Genomic DNA, 17,298 nt, shown 5'->3' on the forward strand with positions numbered 1-17,298 from the left:
CAAGAGATAACATTTGGCATCGAGGTCTCGCACTGTACAGTTACAGCAGTACACGCATGTTCCCTTTAAGACCGCTGTACTGCTCTGCACGCTCCACCAAGCCTCTCCTTGTTCCAAATAAGGAAATGCTAGCCCAGCCTTAAAGGGGCGGGGAACAGTGGGCGACGGCAAAACAAAGTTGAGGAGGCAATTTTCTATTTGGAAGGCATCACACTGTCCTGTCGTTACCACTGATACGCAAGCAACCGGAGCTTGGATAAACGGTGAAGGGTAGAACGCAAACCTGCAGGCAACTTAAGGGAAGCCCAGACAGTGTTTGGACCCGGGGGAGAGATAGAGATTGCAGTCAAGAGAATCGCGTTGGATTCGTTTAATTTAGCAAATTAACAGATTTGTGGATATTTGAATATCACGCGATAGAATAGCCGTCTGTAGGACTGTGGAATGGCAGTGACGAGCTTGCATTTATATTCTACTTGGGTATAACATTTAAGTTATTATATTATACAGTTTTTAAGGGAATCCACCTGTTCTATATGATACTGTGAACGCGCTTTTAGGATGTACTAAAATGATGGATGTCATACAGTCGGAGTCAACACGGGACACACTTGGAACAGAAAACTACACTTCTACGCATTTATTTTGAATTTGAGTTGTTTCTTGGATTCTGATTTTATCTTTCAAAAGAACTAAGTATAATACACAGAAAAACAATAATTTGTTTTGGGACTTTAGTTTGCAAGACAAGGAACTTGGTAAAGGACGATCTAGCTTGGTGAGTCACCGCGAGATATAGCGACTCAACATCAGACCATCTCTGATAAGTGACACATTTGGATACTTGAATACTCAGTGTCTGAACGGAATCTGTCCCGTTTTTAAGGACACTATAATAAATGCCCAGCCGGTCGCGTGAGGCTCTTGAGGCTGGGCAGCAAGATGAGCTCGTGGGTTCTGCTGCTGCTGGCGACGCTCGTGGCGGGTTGTCTGCGGTTCGGTGGCGCTGAGGTAAGACGGACGCGCGTACTCATTTGCATTCATTTCACCCCAGTGACCACGAGAACATCCATCCACCGTCTCCTAAATCAATCCAGTCATTTCATTGTTATGTTAAGCAAACGCGTTTATCCAGGGTGTTAGTGGTGTATTCTAATATTTTTAAGGATAGCAAAGTGGGAGAACCACAAAACCCAGTAATTCCTTGATTTTTTAAAATCATGTTTTGAGACTGGTATGTTTACCGGCTTCAATGTGTGCGATTGATTAAATAAGACAAAGTAAGTGTTCTTCCATTTAGAAGAAGCAACTATACCAGCCCAGACATTACAAACAACTATTTGGTTTGCACACTCTCTCACTGTATTTGAGACGTCAAAATATAACAAAAAATGACTGCATTTGAGAATGGGTTTCATTCCCGGTTGTGTGTTTGTGTTCCGAGTTGAGTGTGAGATGGAGTGCTTGCTGGCGTACGCGTGTGTTGACGTGCTAGGTAATATACACGCATCTTTGTGCTTCTGTGTTTTATGTCTGCAATTATTCAACTGCGATGTAGAAAGTCAGCCAACTTCTCTGAAGTATGATTTGGCCCGCTTCCCGGAGTTCAGCCTGCGCCAGGACACGTCACTCAAATCGCCCGCTACCTGCAGCGCTGTTACTGTCACCCACATGCTGTGTAGCCTAACACCCCCCCCACACACACACACACACACACACACACACTACGACACTGTCCTGGGGTCAGTTTCACGTGTTCCATCCTCCAGAGGTCGACACAGCGATAGGGAGAGTTAAGCTGACACGGAGTCAGTGCCTAACGAGGAAATGTCTGCCCAAAGAGCATAGATACAATCTTCCGTTAGCCAACGGGTATGCATGTTTATTTATACCCTATTTTGTAGGTTTTGGACAGTGAGCTTACTCACTAGCATGCGGTGGCAAACACTCCATCGTCCTTCTCTGTTTTGGCCCCAGTTTGTGACAATGAGATAAGCGAGCTGTGTTGTTACCAGGGCTGTTTGTGTGTATATATATATCTGTGAGTGGGTGTGTGTATGAGTATATATATATTTGTGTGTGTATGTGTGTGTGTGTTCAGGGCCAAAACAGAGAACATTGGATGGATTTAGAAACAGAGGACAGTGTTTCCAACCACAATGTGGGGGAGGGGGGAGCTGTAGATGAGTATAGCTGTGTGTGTGTGAAACAAACTCCTGCCGTGATATATATATATATATGTATATGTGTATGTATATGTATATGTGTATGTATATGTATATGTGTATGTATATATATATGTATATGTGTATGTATATATATATATATATATGTGTGTATGTATATGTATGTATATGTATATGTGTATGTATATATATATATATATATATATATATATGTATATATGTATATGTGTGTATATATATGTATATGTGTATATATATGTGTATATATATATGTGTGTGTGTATATGTATGTATGTATGTATGTATGTATGTATGTATGTATGTATGTATGTATGTATGTATGTATGTATGTATATGTGTATATATATATGTGTATATATATATATGTGTATATATATATGTGTATATATATGTATATATGTATGTGTGTGTGTATATATATGTATGTGTGTGTTGGGGGTTGTGTAAATCCCCTATTGACATTCTCTTAGACCTTAATCGTTTTCTTACACCATATTTCTATCACTACACCGAAAACAGCCATCACATCCATTGTGATGTCTATTATCCATCAGAACGTAATGCAAGCAAAGTACCACAGAAACGTGGGTTTGCGTAAGAGAACACATTATGACACATTTCCCCCTCCCTCGGTGGCATTCAGCTCTGAAAAAAGGGTGACATTTCTACGTGTTCCACCTGAACGAGTCGACCTAATCAGAGCAGATTCTGCACACCACATCCACACCTTCATTAGATGTTTGTCCAGGTGTGGAATTTGTCTCAAGTTCACTTTAACACTGAGCAACTAGAGGCATTAGTGAAGATACTCTTGATTTTTAACCCTCTATAAGACAGAACTTATCCCCCCCCGCAGGGCGTGCCCCTAAATTAGGAGTCTCCGTTCTGAACCAAAAGGGGAGTTTTGAGTTGGAAGGAGATTTTAGATGGATGATCGTGTGACCGGAGTTGTTCATTATTAACCCATAATTTCATTCCTAGCTTCAACATTTATTGTGCAGGGACCATGCTGATCTAGCTCACATCCTTACCCAGGGGCCATGCTGATCTAGCTCACATCCTTACCCATGGACCATGCTGATCTAGCTCACATCCTTACCCAGGGACCACGCATGCTGATCTAGCTCTAATCCTTACCCAGGGACCATGCTGATCTAGCTCACATCCTTACCCAGGGACCATGCTGATCTAGCTCACATCCTTACCCAGGGACCATGCTGATCTAGCTCACATCCTTACCCAGGGACCATGCTGATCTAGCTCACATCCTTACCCAGGGACCATGCTGATCTAGCTCACATCCTTACCCAGGGACCATGCTGATCTAGCTCACATCCTTACCCAGGGACCATGCTGATGTAGTTAACATCCTTACCCAGGGACCATGCTGATCTAGTTCACATCCTTACCCAGGGACCATGCTGATCTAGTTCACATCCTTACCCAGGGACCATGCTGCGGCAGCTCACATCCTTACCTAGGGACCATGCTGCTGTAGCTCACATCTTTACCCAGGGACCATGCTGATGTTGTTAACATCCTTACCCAAAGACCAATGTCTCCTAAAGCAGGACTAATCTGATTAACATAATGACTTTGAGTGATCCAATAGCTACATTAATGAGTCATATTTTTGACAGGCAACTGATAATTTAACAGATTGCATTTAAAAAGTGACCCTGCTCAGTTGCACTTACACACACACATAGACAAACAGACACTACAGTGTGCAGGACAGTCGCATGGCAGGTTTTTGATCCATTTTACATAAGAACCCCATATAATCTGCAAGTGACCCTGCTGGCCTGGGATTTCAGCCACTGTGTGTGTACACGTCTGCACGTGTGTAATTGTGTGTGTGCATGTGTGTGCATTGTGACTCGTGTTTGTTGTGTGTGTGTGTGTGTCCGGCATTGCTCCAGTGAAAAGGGAAGCTCAACGCGTCACTGTATTTGATTCCTAAGCCACCAGTGTGTAGAGTATTGAAATAAATCTCTGAATTTCTAGGAGAGGATCTATCAAAACACGTGGACTTATTTTATTCACCCAGGTCTGGTCAGAGCGTGTGCATATGCTGTGCTTCAGCAAAAGCACTGGCGCTGAGAAAATACTGACTACCCACAGCTAGAATCAGCATCTGTCTCATCACGATGTGTGTTTGTGTGCGAGTGTGTGTTTGCTAGGACCTGGTGCGTGTGTGTATCTAGTTGGGCCAGTTCCCGGTCGAAATTAGACATCTGTTCGCCCATAGTCGTTCAACCCACACTGGAGAAACGTCACATTCAGGAGGGAGACTGTGATAGCTTGTTGGTGTGAGACAGGAGATACAGTGAGTGGTTGTCATTGGCCTTTCTGTGTCAACTCACACTGTTGATTCCCCTCCTGTGTGTGTCTTTCTGCTAAGCATAGGAAAATAGCAGTACAGCCGGTTGGCCATTTGGAGGTTCTATTTGAGGTTGTGCACATGTGTGTGTGTGTGTGTGTGTGTGTGTGTGTCAGCGGTCAGCTGGCCTGTTAATTCCGTTCCTTTGCACGTCACCTTTCTCCTATGCCAATCCACACACAGCGTCCTCCCATGGAAACCCCTTGGCCCCTGTAGACACACGCGCACACACACACACACGCGCACGCACACACACGCGCGCACGCACACACGCGCGCACAAACTAACGGTGGGAAACGTGATTGTAACGGTATCTGTTAATAGGCCATCTGACCTGTATGTAGGAAACATCATTTACGACATTTTAGAAAAACGCAACTCAGAATTGACAGCTATGGGTTTCTGTTCGAAATGATTGGGGAAACATTAACTTTAAACCTAACGTTGAACATTCAACTGTTATTTGAGCGTGATTCCAACAACGTTTACGGAACTCAAGCACTGTCAATATTAAAAACAATTATGGACTGAGAAAGTACGAATATGGAAGATTTTGGAGATAATCATCCTTTAACAATGAAGGAAGTAAGTAAATAAGGGATCATTTGAGAATGATTTAGCTCTTTTGCAGAACTAGTTATTATTACATCATTTTCCTATACTTCTTTTTACTTCTAGAGAAAAGGACAGCTGTTTAACTCGTAGGGCGGGTTTCCCAGACACAGATTAAACTTAGTCTAGGGCCAAAAAAAAATCTAGTTCAAAAGAAAACTCCATTGAGCTTGTTTTTTAAGTCCTGGACTGGGCTTAAACTGTGTCTGTAAAACAGGTCCCTGGTGTTTGACTAGAATGTGGATTTTGCCTAGATCAGATGCAGTCTGTTTAGTAGCAACAGGTACCAACACCGTGAGGTGATTCCAAACTCGGGCTACAGTGCGTTTCTTTTTCGCTACACACTGTCAATGTAATGACACCATGTCAACTTGTGAATGAAAAAGTGGTTGTGGGTTTTCTAGCCGACACACTCTCCAATGAGAAACCCAGTGACTCCATGGTTAAGTGGTTAGAAGGGTGTGTGTGTGTGTGTGTGTCTGTGTGTTCCACACTAGTAACTGGGTCAGTCAGACGCTTGTGAAACACAACCAGGTGTCCAGACCACCACCAGCCACCCTAAAGAGCGAGGGGGGGAGAATGAGCGGGGGCAAAAGAATGGGTTGGGAGGGAGGGAGAGTTGGTCCGTGTATTATACATGCAGGGGTTGAGCAGGTGGGTGGAGCCATAATCATAGAACAGGATGGTGAAGACATCATTGTAGAACAGAGGGCGGACGACATCATTATAGAACAGAGGGGTGAAGAAGTCATTATAGAACAGAGGGCTGACGACATCATTATAGAACAGAGGGGTGAAGATGTCATTATAGAACAGAGGGGTGAAGACATCATTGTAGAACAGAGGGCTGACGACATCATTACAGAACAGAGGGGTGAAGAAGTCATTATAGAACAGAGGGCTGACGACATCATTATAGAACAGAGGGGTGAAGAAGTCATTATAGAACAGAGGGGTGATGACGTCATTATAGAACAGAGGGGTGAAGACATCATTGTAGAACAGAGGGCTGACGAAATCATTATAGAACAGAGGGGTGAAGAAGTCATTATAGAACAGAGGGCTGACGACATCATTATAGAACAGAGGGGTGAAGAAGTCATTATAGAACAGAGGGCTGAAGACGTTATTATAGAACAGAGGGGTGATGACGTCATTATAGAACAGAGGGGTGAAGACGTCATTATAGAACAGAGGGGTGAAGACGTCATTATAGAACAGAGCGGTGAAGACGTCATTATATCATTATAGAACAGAGGGGTGATGACGTCATTATAGAACAGAGGGGTGAAGACGTCATTATAGAACAGAGGGGTGAAGACGTCATTATAGAACAGAGCGGTGAAGACGTCATTATATCATTATAGAACAGAGGGGTGATGACGTCATTATAGAACAGAGGGGTGATGACGTCATTATATCATTATAGAACAGAGGGGTGATGACGTCATTATAGAACAGAGGGGTGATGACGTCATTATAGAACATAGGGGTGATGACGTCATTGTAGGACAGAGTGTTCATGAAGGTGCCTGGTGGGCGTGATATGCTGTTGTAGTCTTTCAAGCACACGACAGTGGAACGACTGTTCGGATACACACACACATTCACACAGTACACCTAAGACTCCACTAGCCTTCTCTGTGTGTGATGTGGAAGATGTTGAGGGTTGACTATGAGTCATAGACAGATTTACTGGGTATTGCTCATAGCAATACAGACAGTTAAGAGGATTGCTCCTAGCAATTTACAGACACCTCTCTCTCTGTCTCATTCTGTCTCTTTGTCTCTTTCTTTCTGCCTTTCTATCAGTCTCTCTCCACTGGGTTTCATTGTCATGGGAAACATTTGTTTACATTTGCCAAAGCAAGTGGAAAATGAGCAAATAATAACAGAAGTGTCTGTCACATTTTATCCTGGCCACAGAGGGGTGGTGGGTGCTATGGGGAACCGGGGCCATGATTTGGGGTAAACAGAGAGACAGGGAGAGTAACAACAGCCACAACAACCGCTGACAACAGTGAGACGCTTCCTCATCTATCCTCTTCAGAAGGAAGTGAAATCGGAGGAGACCACAAACGATCCTAGATCACCCACAGTCCCCTACGTTGGATGAGATGAGGTGCCCTACCTTAGACAAGACTGGGCCATCAGAAGTAGTGCACTACGTTTCACCAGACCGGGCCATCAGATGTAGTGCACTACATTTGACCAGACCGGGCCATCAGATGTAGTGCACTACATTTGACCAGACCGGGCCATCAGAAGTAGTGCACCATATGGATTAGACGTGGTGGCTAAATATTAACCTCTCTCCTCTCTATCCCCCTCTGTGCCCCTCTCTTTCTCCTCCCCCTCTCTCTCTCTCCCTCTTTCAAACAGGGGGACCCTCTCCCCCCATCGTTGGTTGAGTTGGTGAGGAACAGTCCTATCTCGTCAATGCAGGAGCTACAACAGCTGTTGGAGCAGGAGACAAACTCCATAGGTAAAGATGCCGTCACACACACACACACACCTACAGTCATTGTGTGAGTAGTTATAACAGCACATAGAGGTCTAGAAGTCAGGCATGTTGCTTTGCCCCAGCATGGCTGACACCCTAGGAATGCAAAGCAGGGTGTGAAGGTGTGTCTGTGCGTGTGCGTGCGCGTGTGCGATTGCGTGTGCGTGTGTGCGTGTGTGTGTGTGTGCGAGAGAGAGAGTCTCGGCAGTATTCAGCAGCAGCCACCGAACAGTGGTGCAGAGGGAAAGCCAGACAATGTTGGTGACCCTTGAAGCAGCCGGAGACCAGCAGAGAGACGTGCCCTCACACAGGACGGGGCATTGTTCCACCACCCCAGAGTCCTCTGGCCGTCTGCTGCCACTTTACCGCCTGTCAGATTGAGGACCAGTTCGAGGTTTACGCCATTTGGAGAAGTGAGGACTTCTTGGCCGGTCCTTGAGGACAGAATAGGAGTTTTAGGCTTGGGGTTAAGGTTATGGTTTAGGTTAGGCATTAGTGGTTTGGTTTCGGGGTTAGGGTTAGGCATTACTGGTTTGGTTTCGGTGTTAGGGTTAGGCATTACTGGTTTGGTTTCTGGGTTAGGGTTAGGCATTACTGGTTTGGTTTCTGGGTTAGGGTTAGGCATTACTGGTTTGGTTTCGGGGTTAGGGTTAGGCATTACTGGTTTGGTTTCTGGGTTAGGGTTAGGCATTACTGGTTTGGTTTCAGGGTTAGGGTGAGGCATTAGTGGTTTGGTTTAGGGCAAGGCTGCTCCGGGCTGAGCAAAATTCGGTTGGCGGTACAGTTATTGAGAAAAATTGGAAAACCGTTGGGTTTCCTTTCCTCACTTGAATGAAAGTTTGAAATTGTGTGTGTGTGTGTGTGTGTGATCCTGGCTGCAGAGGGTTGTGTGTAGGCCTGTATTCTCAGTGTTGGGACTTTGGGGCAGTGAAGACCTAAGTATGTGAGCTTTTTTTGTGGGTGTATGTAAACGCTCACACAGTGTCTGAGAGACCCTTATCTTTCCCACATTTGAGCAGCTATATTGTTTAGGCACAGAGATTAAAGCGAGTTTAATATGGCATGTTGATGGTTTCAGGCAGGCCCATTCATGCCTATGGAGAAAATGGAGAAATGGAAAGGTTGCGTCACGGTTAAATATATTTGTGATTTAAAAAAGAAATGAAACAGAATGGTCTTACAAATAGTCTAGAACGAAATCATGTAGATTGGAAATACAATAGTTCACAATGACAGAACTGATGTATATCGTACAGACCAAAACAGACATGTATTAATAAAGCAATCTACAGACTATTCTGCTACACCCACAAAGCTCGGACGCCAAACACACACATTCTACGCACTCATATCTCCAGTCACACACATTCCTGACAGCTTACAGACAAATTGTGGCCGAAAATAGACTGTGATTGTTTTAGAAAAAAAAGATTTCCTTTGTGTGGTTAACAATGATTAGGTCACTGGCACAGACTTACACTGTTAGGCTACAGCTGGACCCAAAGACCATTGTAGCTTGACTTGGCTTTCAACATTTACAAAGATGGATTTTTGTGTAAACAGACAATATAACCACTGAAATAATAATCTTAAGTTATCTCCTTTCTTTCATCCCTCTGTCTGTCCATTTTCCTCCCCCTTTCTTTCATCACTTTTAGAGGAGCCTATCGAGCTGTCGTCCAATGAGATCTATTCAAATGAAACACATGGAAGATATAAAAGAAACCTTGGTAAGTGAACTGTCTTTTGTCTGTCTGTCTATCAACCATATTGTCTGTCTGTCTCAGTCTGTCCGTCCGCTTGCCTGCCTAGCGGCCTGCCTTGCCTGTCCGTCTGTCTGAGCCCCTCCCTCCCTCCTGTACTCACATGGACTTGACCCCCCCGTAGATGCCCAGCCAGCCCAGCAGGCGGTGTGTAAGGTCCGGACGGAGGTCATGGAGATCACCAGGGCCATGCTGGACAGACGCAACGCCAACTTCCTGCTGTGGCCTCCGTGTGTGGAGGTCCAGAGGTGCTCCGGCTGCTGTAACAGCAGGTTGATGCAGTGCGTCCCCAGTACCCTTCAGACCAGATACCTACAGGTGTGGACAGACACTGGACAGACCTCTACCAGATATACCTGGACACAGCTCTATACATAACCTACACAGCTCTATACATAACCTACACAGCTCTATACATAACCTATACAGCTCTATGCATAACCTACACAGCTCTATACATAACCTACACAGCTCTATACATAACCTACACAGCTCTATACATAACCTATACAGCTCTATACATAACCTACACAGCTCTATACATAACCTACACAGCTCTATACATAACCTATACAGCTCTATGCATAACCTACACAGCTCTGTGCATAACCTACACAGCTCTTTAAATAACCTACACAGCTCTATACATAACCTACACAGCTCTATGCATAACCTACACAGCTCTATACATAACCTACACAGCTCTTTAAATAACTTACACAGCACTATACATAACCTACACAGCTCTATGCATAACCTACACAGCTCTTTAAATAACCAACAGCACTATACATAACCTACACAGCTCTATACTTACCCCACACAGCTCTATACATAACCTAGACAGCTTAATACATAACCTATACAGCTCTATGCATAACCTACACAGCTCTATGCATAACCTACACAACTCTATACATAGTCTACACAGCTCTATGCATAACCTACACAGCTGTATACATAGTCTACACAGCTGTATACATAGTCTACACAGCTCTATGCATAACCTACACAGCTCTATACATAACCTACACAGCTCTATACATAATCTACACAGCTCTATACTTACCCCACACAGCTCTATACATAACCTAGACAGCTTAATACATAACCTACACAGCTCTATGCATAACCTACACAGCTCTATGCATAACTTACACAACTCTATACATAGTCTACACAGCTCTATGCATAACCTACACAGCTGTATACATAGTCTACACAGCTCTATGCATAACCTACACAGCTCTATACATAACCTATACAGCTCTATGCATAACCTACACAGCTCTATGCATAACCTACACAGCTCTATACATAGTCTACACAGCTCTATGCATAACCTACACAGCTTTATACATAATCTACACAGCTATATACGTAACCTACCCACCAGAATTAGAAAAGTATGATACATTTACCCCCTCCCACTTCCTCTCTCCTCCCTGACCCTTTATCTCTCTTTCCCCCATCTCCCTCATTTCTCCTCCCCCAGGTCACAAGGATCCAGTACATCGACAAGAGGGCCCACTACGACACGGCTGTGATCCCCGTAGAAGACCACGCCTCCTGCCGCTGTCAGTCGCACACCTCCTCCGCGGCCCTCACCCGAAGCCCCCCGCCAACTCCCCCCGCCCGGCTCACCCCCAAACCCCCGTCCCTCTACAAGCAGGAACTTCATCGCCATGACGACATGAAGGCCAATCAGAGGTTTCACCTGGACGACAGGGAGCAGATGGAGAGACAGTGGCAGTCCAAGTACACGGCGTCTCACACACACACCACGGCGGGGGCCGCGGCCAGGACACACACCCACCCGGCGACACACACACAGACACAGCCTATGGCACAGGGTGGTCTCCTGTCGGACGCCCCCCTGGGGCATGGCAGCGGGTATGAGGGGGGGAGAAGTGGGGATGGGGGGTCACACACTCACCGACGCACACACACCGACGCGCACACGGTCGCACAGCCCGACGGGGGCGACAGGGCGGCGGAGGTGCAAAGACAGCAGGAATTGCAACAGCAGCAACGCTATCAGCAACAACAATACCAACATCAACAGCGGCCATATAAACAACAACAACAACAACAATACCAACATCAACAGCAACAACAAAATCTACAACAGAACCATCCATACAGCCAAGAGCCGGAGCCCATGACTCAATACAGACATGACACGCTCCAGTCAGATAGCAGTGGACCACCTGACACAAAGCACCCGGCCAATCGCAAACCAGAACAGGACAGTGGCAACACAGAACCAGCCATTGAGAAAGATTCAGTGCCAGAGGCGACCAATAGAGACACACACAAGCATACAGAGGTCACAAATCAGAGACAGGCGGAGAAAGACGTCATCGGTCACAGAAACGAGAATGATAAAGAGCGGCACAGCCAGAAAGAGCTGACCAGTCAGGAACAAAGACTCTCTGAGTCAACCAATCACAGACACCTAGGCTCAGAGCCGACAAATCAGGGCGACTCCGCCCCAGAGGAAGAGAGGAGGAAGAAACTTCTTGAACTCTTACAGGACACTGATCAGAAACAACAGCCTTACCTTCCTAGTCCTCATCTTCCTCACCAACAGAGGCATAGTCTTCATCGTCCGTCTCAGACGCAGACAGACACCGCCATGCAACGACCAGGTAATGAGACTCAGTGTATGTGTGTCATTAACTATGTACCCCTGTGACAGTTGAGGTTACCCCGGAATGGCTATGAAGAAAGGAAACGTTTCCTCTTGGTTCCTATATGCTGTAGATTTTTATATGATTATAGCCTGTGTCCTGCCATTCCTTCCTTCCCAGTAGCAACGTGGGACCTGAACCTTTGGTTCCTGTTAATACTGGTTCCTAGCAGAAAGAAGTGTGATGTGGGTTGCGGACATTGTTACAGGTGTCTCCGAGGTCATTACAACACATGGCCTTCACTCCTGTATTTGCTCTGAAACAGCCATTTTCCTTCCCCCTGTTTCTCTCGTCCCTCGTCCCTCCCACCCCCCACCCCCTCCTCCTTTTCTCTCTACCCTCCATCTCAGTGCCGCCAACGTTACCGCTGAGCAGGGCACCTAGCCGACCGTCCAGCACCCCGTCCCGGCCGCCCGAGCGCCCCTTCAGGCCCGCCCTGCCACGCGGACGGAGGAGGAGGCGGAAACACCGCGGCCGAATCAGCAAGGCCTCTCTCCGAGCCATGATCATGTAGGGAGACGAAGGTGAGGAGGGCCAGAGGTGAGGGAGGGGAGCGCGGGGAGGAGACCGGCAAAGCGCACCGGGAGACCAGGAACAGCACGAGAAAGGTCCACTGTAACCCACTTCTTTCTTCCCACAGGCATCTGGGGCCTCTGTGTCTGCCAGACACACCCAGGGGTCCTGTTCACTGAGCAGAAACAAGCGGGCCCGAACGGAGGGGCTCACAACTTCGACTTTCCATCCCACGCCCCGGCGAACACGTCCCAGAAGTGAAACGAGGAATTCTGAGAGAAAAGAGGCTGGCCGCGATCTCAAAGAGGACAAAACAGAGACACGCAGCGCTAAAGGACTCTGCTGCTGGCTATGCTAATTAACGAACTTTACTGCAGGCTGCATCAAACGCTGCTGCTAGCTATGCTAACGGACATTTCCGCGGCAAGTTTTGCATCCCGTACAAGGGCTGGTGCCTGCTAAACAGGATGTTCCTATTCAAAACTATCTAGCTTTATTAAAAATAAAAGACAGACAATGCACAATCTCAGAGACTCCTTGCAAAGGACATTGTTCTGGATGTTAAACGCTGATGTCACCTTTGGAAAAGATGGTTCGTGAAACGACGTGTTTGAAAACCGGATGCTGATTGGACAGTTGACTTGTAAAGGGTGTATGCCGATGTTATCTGGAATGCTTGCAACAGCCTTTGAGTGGTTGATTTAGATGCCATGACACAAGACCTTTTCTCCTGAAAGACTACTGATTGGATGCAGAGTGTAGAAAGCAAATCCCATTGGCCCAAAATTGTTCTCCGTGCCATACAAAAGACAATGCAGGGCTGGGTTTTTTGTTTTTGGTCACTGGAATGGACTTGCCATTGTTCTCAGAGAAACTGATTTCTGCTCTGGGTTTGACTGGTGTCGCTGGTGTAACTGTACTGGAAACATGACTGGAACTAGGAACAATTAAACGGAGGAGGCGAAGCACTGAGAGTGCAAGTACAGGCTCAGGACATTTCACACGTAAACATGAGGATGTCACCACAGGACAGTACATCCTCTGTCCACATCTACTGGCCCATAACCAGGGGGGCTTCTGGGTACTTTGCCCCGGAGAAATAGATCCACGAATCCCAGCTGTAAGATTCATAAAGAAATCCAGAATTATCTAAACAACATTTCAGAAAACCCTGGTAACATCAGGACAGCGGCAGGTGTTTTGCAACACTATGTCAAACCTGTCAAAACACTGGAGTAAGTTAAACACTGGACAGAACATTGAACTGAATACTGTAGATACTGATACCGTTTAGAACTGGATAACATAGCTGCTGATACTGTACAGAACTGGAAGACCTACATACTAATATTGTACAGAACTGGAAGAGATAGATTCGGATACAGTATGCAACAGGAAGCTATAGATACTGATAGGTCATTGAATTGTAAAACATAGATACAGATTAAGTATAGAACTGTAGGATGTGGTGATACAGTATGGATCAGGAAGACCGTGAAAACGAACAGGGAAAGCAGATGAAGAACATGTAGACTACTCGTATGACAGAGATTCAACGGAACTGTAGATCTGACTATTTTAGCCACCATCAGCTTTATCCTTGAACTCAACATAGCCTGGGATTTGTGTTGTCCTGCTATAGCCTAGCCCGTTGTCTATGTCTTGCGTAGCGTTTAGTCTAACATGCTGTGTAGCGTTGTCGAATGTAGCACCAGTGTAGCCCCCAGGCTACCAAATTAAGGAAGCACAGGAGAGTTTGTGGGGGGAGGATTTAGTTGGATCCAGCCTAGAGCCGCGTTATAGCGAGCTTTTCATTTAAAGATGATTTTCCAGTCGAGCCAACATCTGACGTTGACCTTGCTGTGAATACCCACCACTGAGAAAACATTTAATTGGAGAAAATAAAGATGATTTAAAATGTGATTTAAAGAAAACAGCTGTGCACTTTGTAATAAAACTTTGTAGTTATCGCTAACGCCTCAGTTCCAGCAATGTTTCGCCATATGGATTTGTTTTCATGAAGCATGCTCTTATTGGACCAGGAATTCACCAACTGCTGAAGAGGTTTAGAGGGGTTGTGAGAGAAATAGACTTTTTCAAAAGTCTCAAAAGGCTGTTTTTCTGTTTTCAGAGAAAGGGGACATGCTATGAGAGACAATGGTTAGCCAACACTGTATGTACAGTAGATTATTTTAAAAAAGCTTATTTTTTATTTCCCTTTTTCTTAACTTATTTAAAATGGAGGATGTGTCATTCTCTTGTTCCTAAGTGTAATTATTGTTGCTGATGGTTATTATGGTTGTATAATGTAATTGTTGAATTAATGCTATTTTTAATATAAATATAAAGGCCAGAATTATATTAATGTAAAGTGGGTATCAGCTTTCCCTTTTTGACTTTGACACACACACACACACACACACACACACACACACAAGACTACATATATAGAATGAAATGGTGTCACGCAGCATGTACGTGTGTGTGTGTGGGTGTATGTACGTGTGCATGTGTCTGTTTTCATGTGCTCACTTGCATGTCTATATGCGTGTCATGCTCAAGTTACAGCCCGGTCCTAAACTGTGACTATGACAGCGCAGCCTGAAAACAGTTATGTCACCATTAACGTTTGGTAGTAGTTGGGATGGTTACTTAGCAACCCATGGATGTCAACAGAAAAGTATTGGGTGGTGAAATGGAGACAGACCACAGAATAAACTACAGGACAGAATAGAAAATAGACTACAGGAAAAAATGCAGGACAGACTGCAGGACAGACTAGAAAATTTACCAGAGAATAGACCACAGACTGCAGAATAGATCACAGGTCAGAATAGACAAATAGACTACAGGAAAATGAAATGAAGACATAAAGTCACACTGCTGCTGGAAGTGAGAATCAAACAGCGGGGAAGTAAGAGACGGTAAGAAAGAAATTCAGCAAAGAAAGTGTGTCATTTCGGACAGGGGTCAGAGGTCACACCGGGTGGTTTGAAGACACTTTCTAGAAATGTCATCACGTGTCTCTGAAGGAGAAGGAGGGGGGTTCGGAAGGCGCCTCTGTTCTGTAGGAGTGCTGATTCAGCCCTTAGAATAGACCCTACACACACACACACACGCACACAGACGAGGACATAATAAACACTTGCAGTACACACACCAGCAGGGTACTTTTCCATGGCCTTGGCAGAGCTCTTGGTTGTTTGTTCGTTTCACACTGCTGCTACTCTGTGTGTGTGTGTGTGTGTGTGTCCTGCGGTCTCCAGACGTGGCTACGGTGGCCCAGCCGCAGTCCTTCCCCATGAGCACTGAGTCTTGGCCAATAGGCAGTAGGTGTGAGTGCGGTGAGATCGACCAATGAGGTGAGCCAGAGGTCACCGTTTAGCCCGGACACCATGGCCGTAGCTCACAGCCAAACACCTTCGCCCCCGTCCTGGACCCAAGGTGTGTGTGTGTTCCTGTGTGTGTGTGTGTGTGTTGGCCGGGCTTCTGTCACCTTGGCTTGGGTCACCTTGTTTCAACAGCTGTTTAAGTCCAATCGAAGAAGGACTCTATTTGCTTGTGTGTGTATGTGTAAGTGTGTGTGTGTGTGTGTGTATGTGTGAGTGTGTCTGTGTGTGTGTGTCTGTGTGTGTGTGTGTTCTGTGTCTGCTACTGTTAATAATGAATGTGCTTTAAGCTGGCATTCCCAATCACAGTCTACTGTCAAATCTAAACACCACAGCTAATACTCCCACAGCTAACACACTGCTGAGGACAAGCTCTTAAAGGGGAGGAGTGCGTGTTCAAGCGTGTGTGTGTTTTGTGACCATATTGCCCTGTGTCTGATTCTTTGGCAGAACAGACAGGTTTTTTTTCAACTGAAATGACTCGCCATGAGGTCACCCTGAGGCTTCTCCCTTTATTATTCTGTCTGTCTGTCTGTCTGTCTGTCTCTTTCTCTGTTTGTCTGTCTGTCTCTTTCTCTCTGTCTTACTGTCTGTAAGTCTCTTCCTCTCTTTCTCTCTGTCTGTCTGTCTGTCTGTCTCTCTCTCTCTCTCTCTTTGTCTGTCTCTTTCTGTCTGTCTGTATGTCTCTCTCTTTCTCTCTTTGTCTGTCTCAGTGTGTGTGTCTCTATCTGTCTTCATCTGTCACTTTAATTTAGAATTTAACGGGAAATAAAGATGAATATCTAAGAGTTCATTAATCAAACGAGCCAACAAGCTGTCTTTGGGAGAGATGCTAAAAAAGATTAACTTTAAAACCCTGAAATTTATCAAATACATTTTTTTACATCTATACTTCAATCAACAACTGTATTTTCTCTGTGACACAACATCAGTTTTTCACATAGAAAATCTTCACTTCACAAAGTTCTATCAAATCGCATTGGTTGTTGGAGATATAACCCGAGCAGCTGTTCTCAGACCTGTCCTCGGGAACCAACAGACATTTTTGTTGCGGCCTTGAACTAGCTCATCTGATTCACTGAATCAAGGGGCGTGATCATTAGTTAATTAAATCAGGTGTGAGCAATAACGTAAAAAAAGGAAAACAATCTGTTGTTCTTTGAGCAAGACACTTAACTGTAAAGCCTTCTGTAAGTGACTCTGGACTTGAGCTCCTGCTGATTCTACTTATATTG

General features: G+C 45.3%; 1 protein-coding gene across 3 annotated transcripts; it reads left to right on the forward strand.

Annotated features, from left to right (window-relative positions):
• The first annotated feature begins 212 nt into the window (after positions 1–212).
• Positions 213–15,045, forward strand: si:ch211-79m20.1 (transcription activator MSS11). Of its 3 annotated transcripts, XM_013135226.4 has the most exons (8): positions 213–778; positions 887–1,011; positions 7,585–7,687; positions 9,364–9,435; positions 9,593–9,786; positions 10,964–12,119; positions 12,512–12,685; positions 12,802–15,045. In XM_013135226.4, exons 2-7 carry the CDS (start codon positions 943–945, stop codon positions 12,673–12,675), a joined length of 1,758 nt encoding a protein of 585 aa, XP_012990680.2. In that variant the 5' UTR covers positions 213–778; positions 887–942; the 3' UTR covers positions 12,676–12,685; positions 12,802–15,045. The 3 variants fall into 3 exon arrangements, with proteins under 3 accessions (XP_012990680.2, XP_012990679.2, XP_019904987.2); XM_013135225.4 differs by having other exon boundaries at positions 213–1,011; XM_020049428.3 differs by lacking the exons at positions 213–778; positions 887–1,011 and adding an exon at positions 1,475–1,495.
• Positions 15,046–17,298: the final 2,253 nt, after the last annotated feature.

The sequence above is a fragment of the Esox lucius genome, chromosome 9, assembly GCF_011004845.1.
Source record: "Esox lucius isolate fEsoLuc1 chromosome 9, fEsoLuc1.pri, whole genome shotgun sequence".
Lineage (NCBI taxonomy): Eukaryota > Metazoa > Chordata > Actinopteri > Esociformes > Esocidae > Esox > Esox lucius.

Coding starts and splice junctions, on each gene's coding strand:
- si:ch211-79m20.1 (XM_013135225.4), top strand. CDS start 943: ATGAGCTCGTGGGTTCTGCTGCTGCTGGCGACGCTCGTGGCGGGTTGT. Junction 1,012..7,584: donor TGCGGTTCGGTGGCGCTGAG/GTAAGACGGACG, acceptor TCTTTCAAACAG/GGGGACCCTCTCCCCCCATC. Junction 12,120..12,511: donor CACCGCCATGCAACGACCAG/GTAATGAGACTC, acceptor CCTCCATCTCAG/TGCCGCCAACGTTACCGCTG.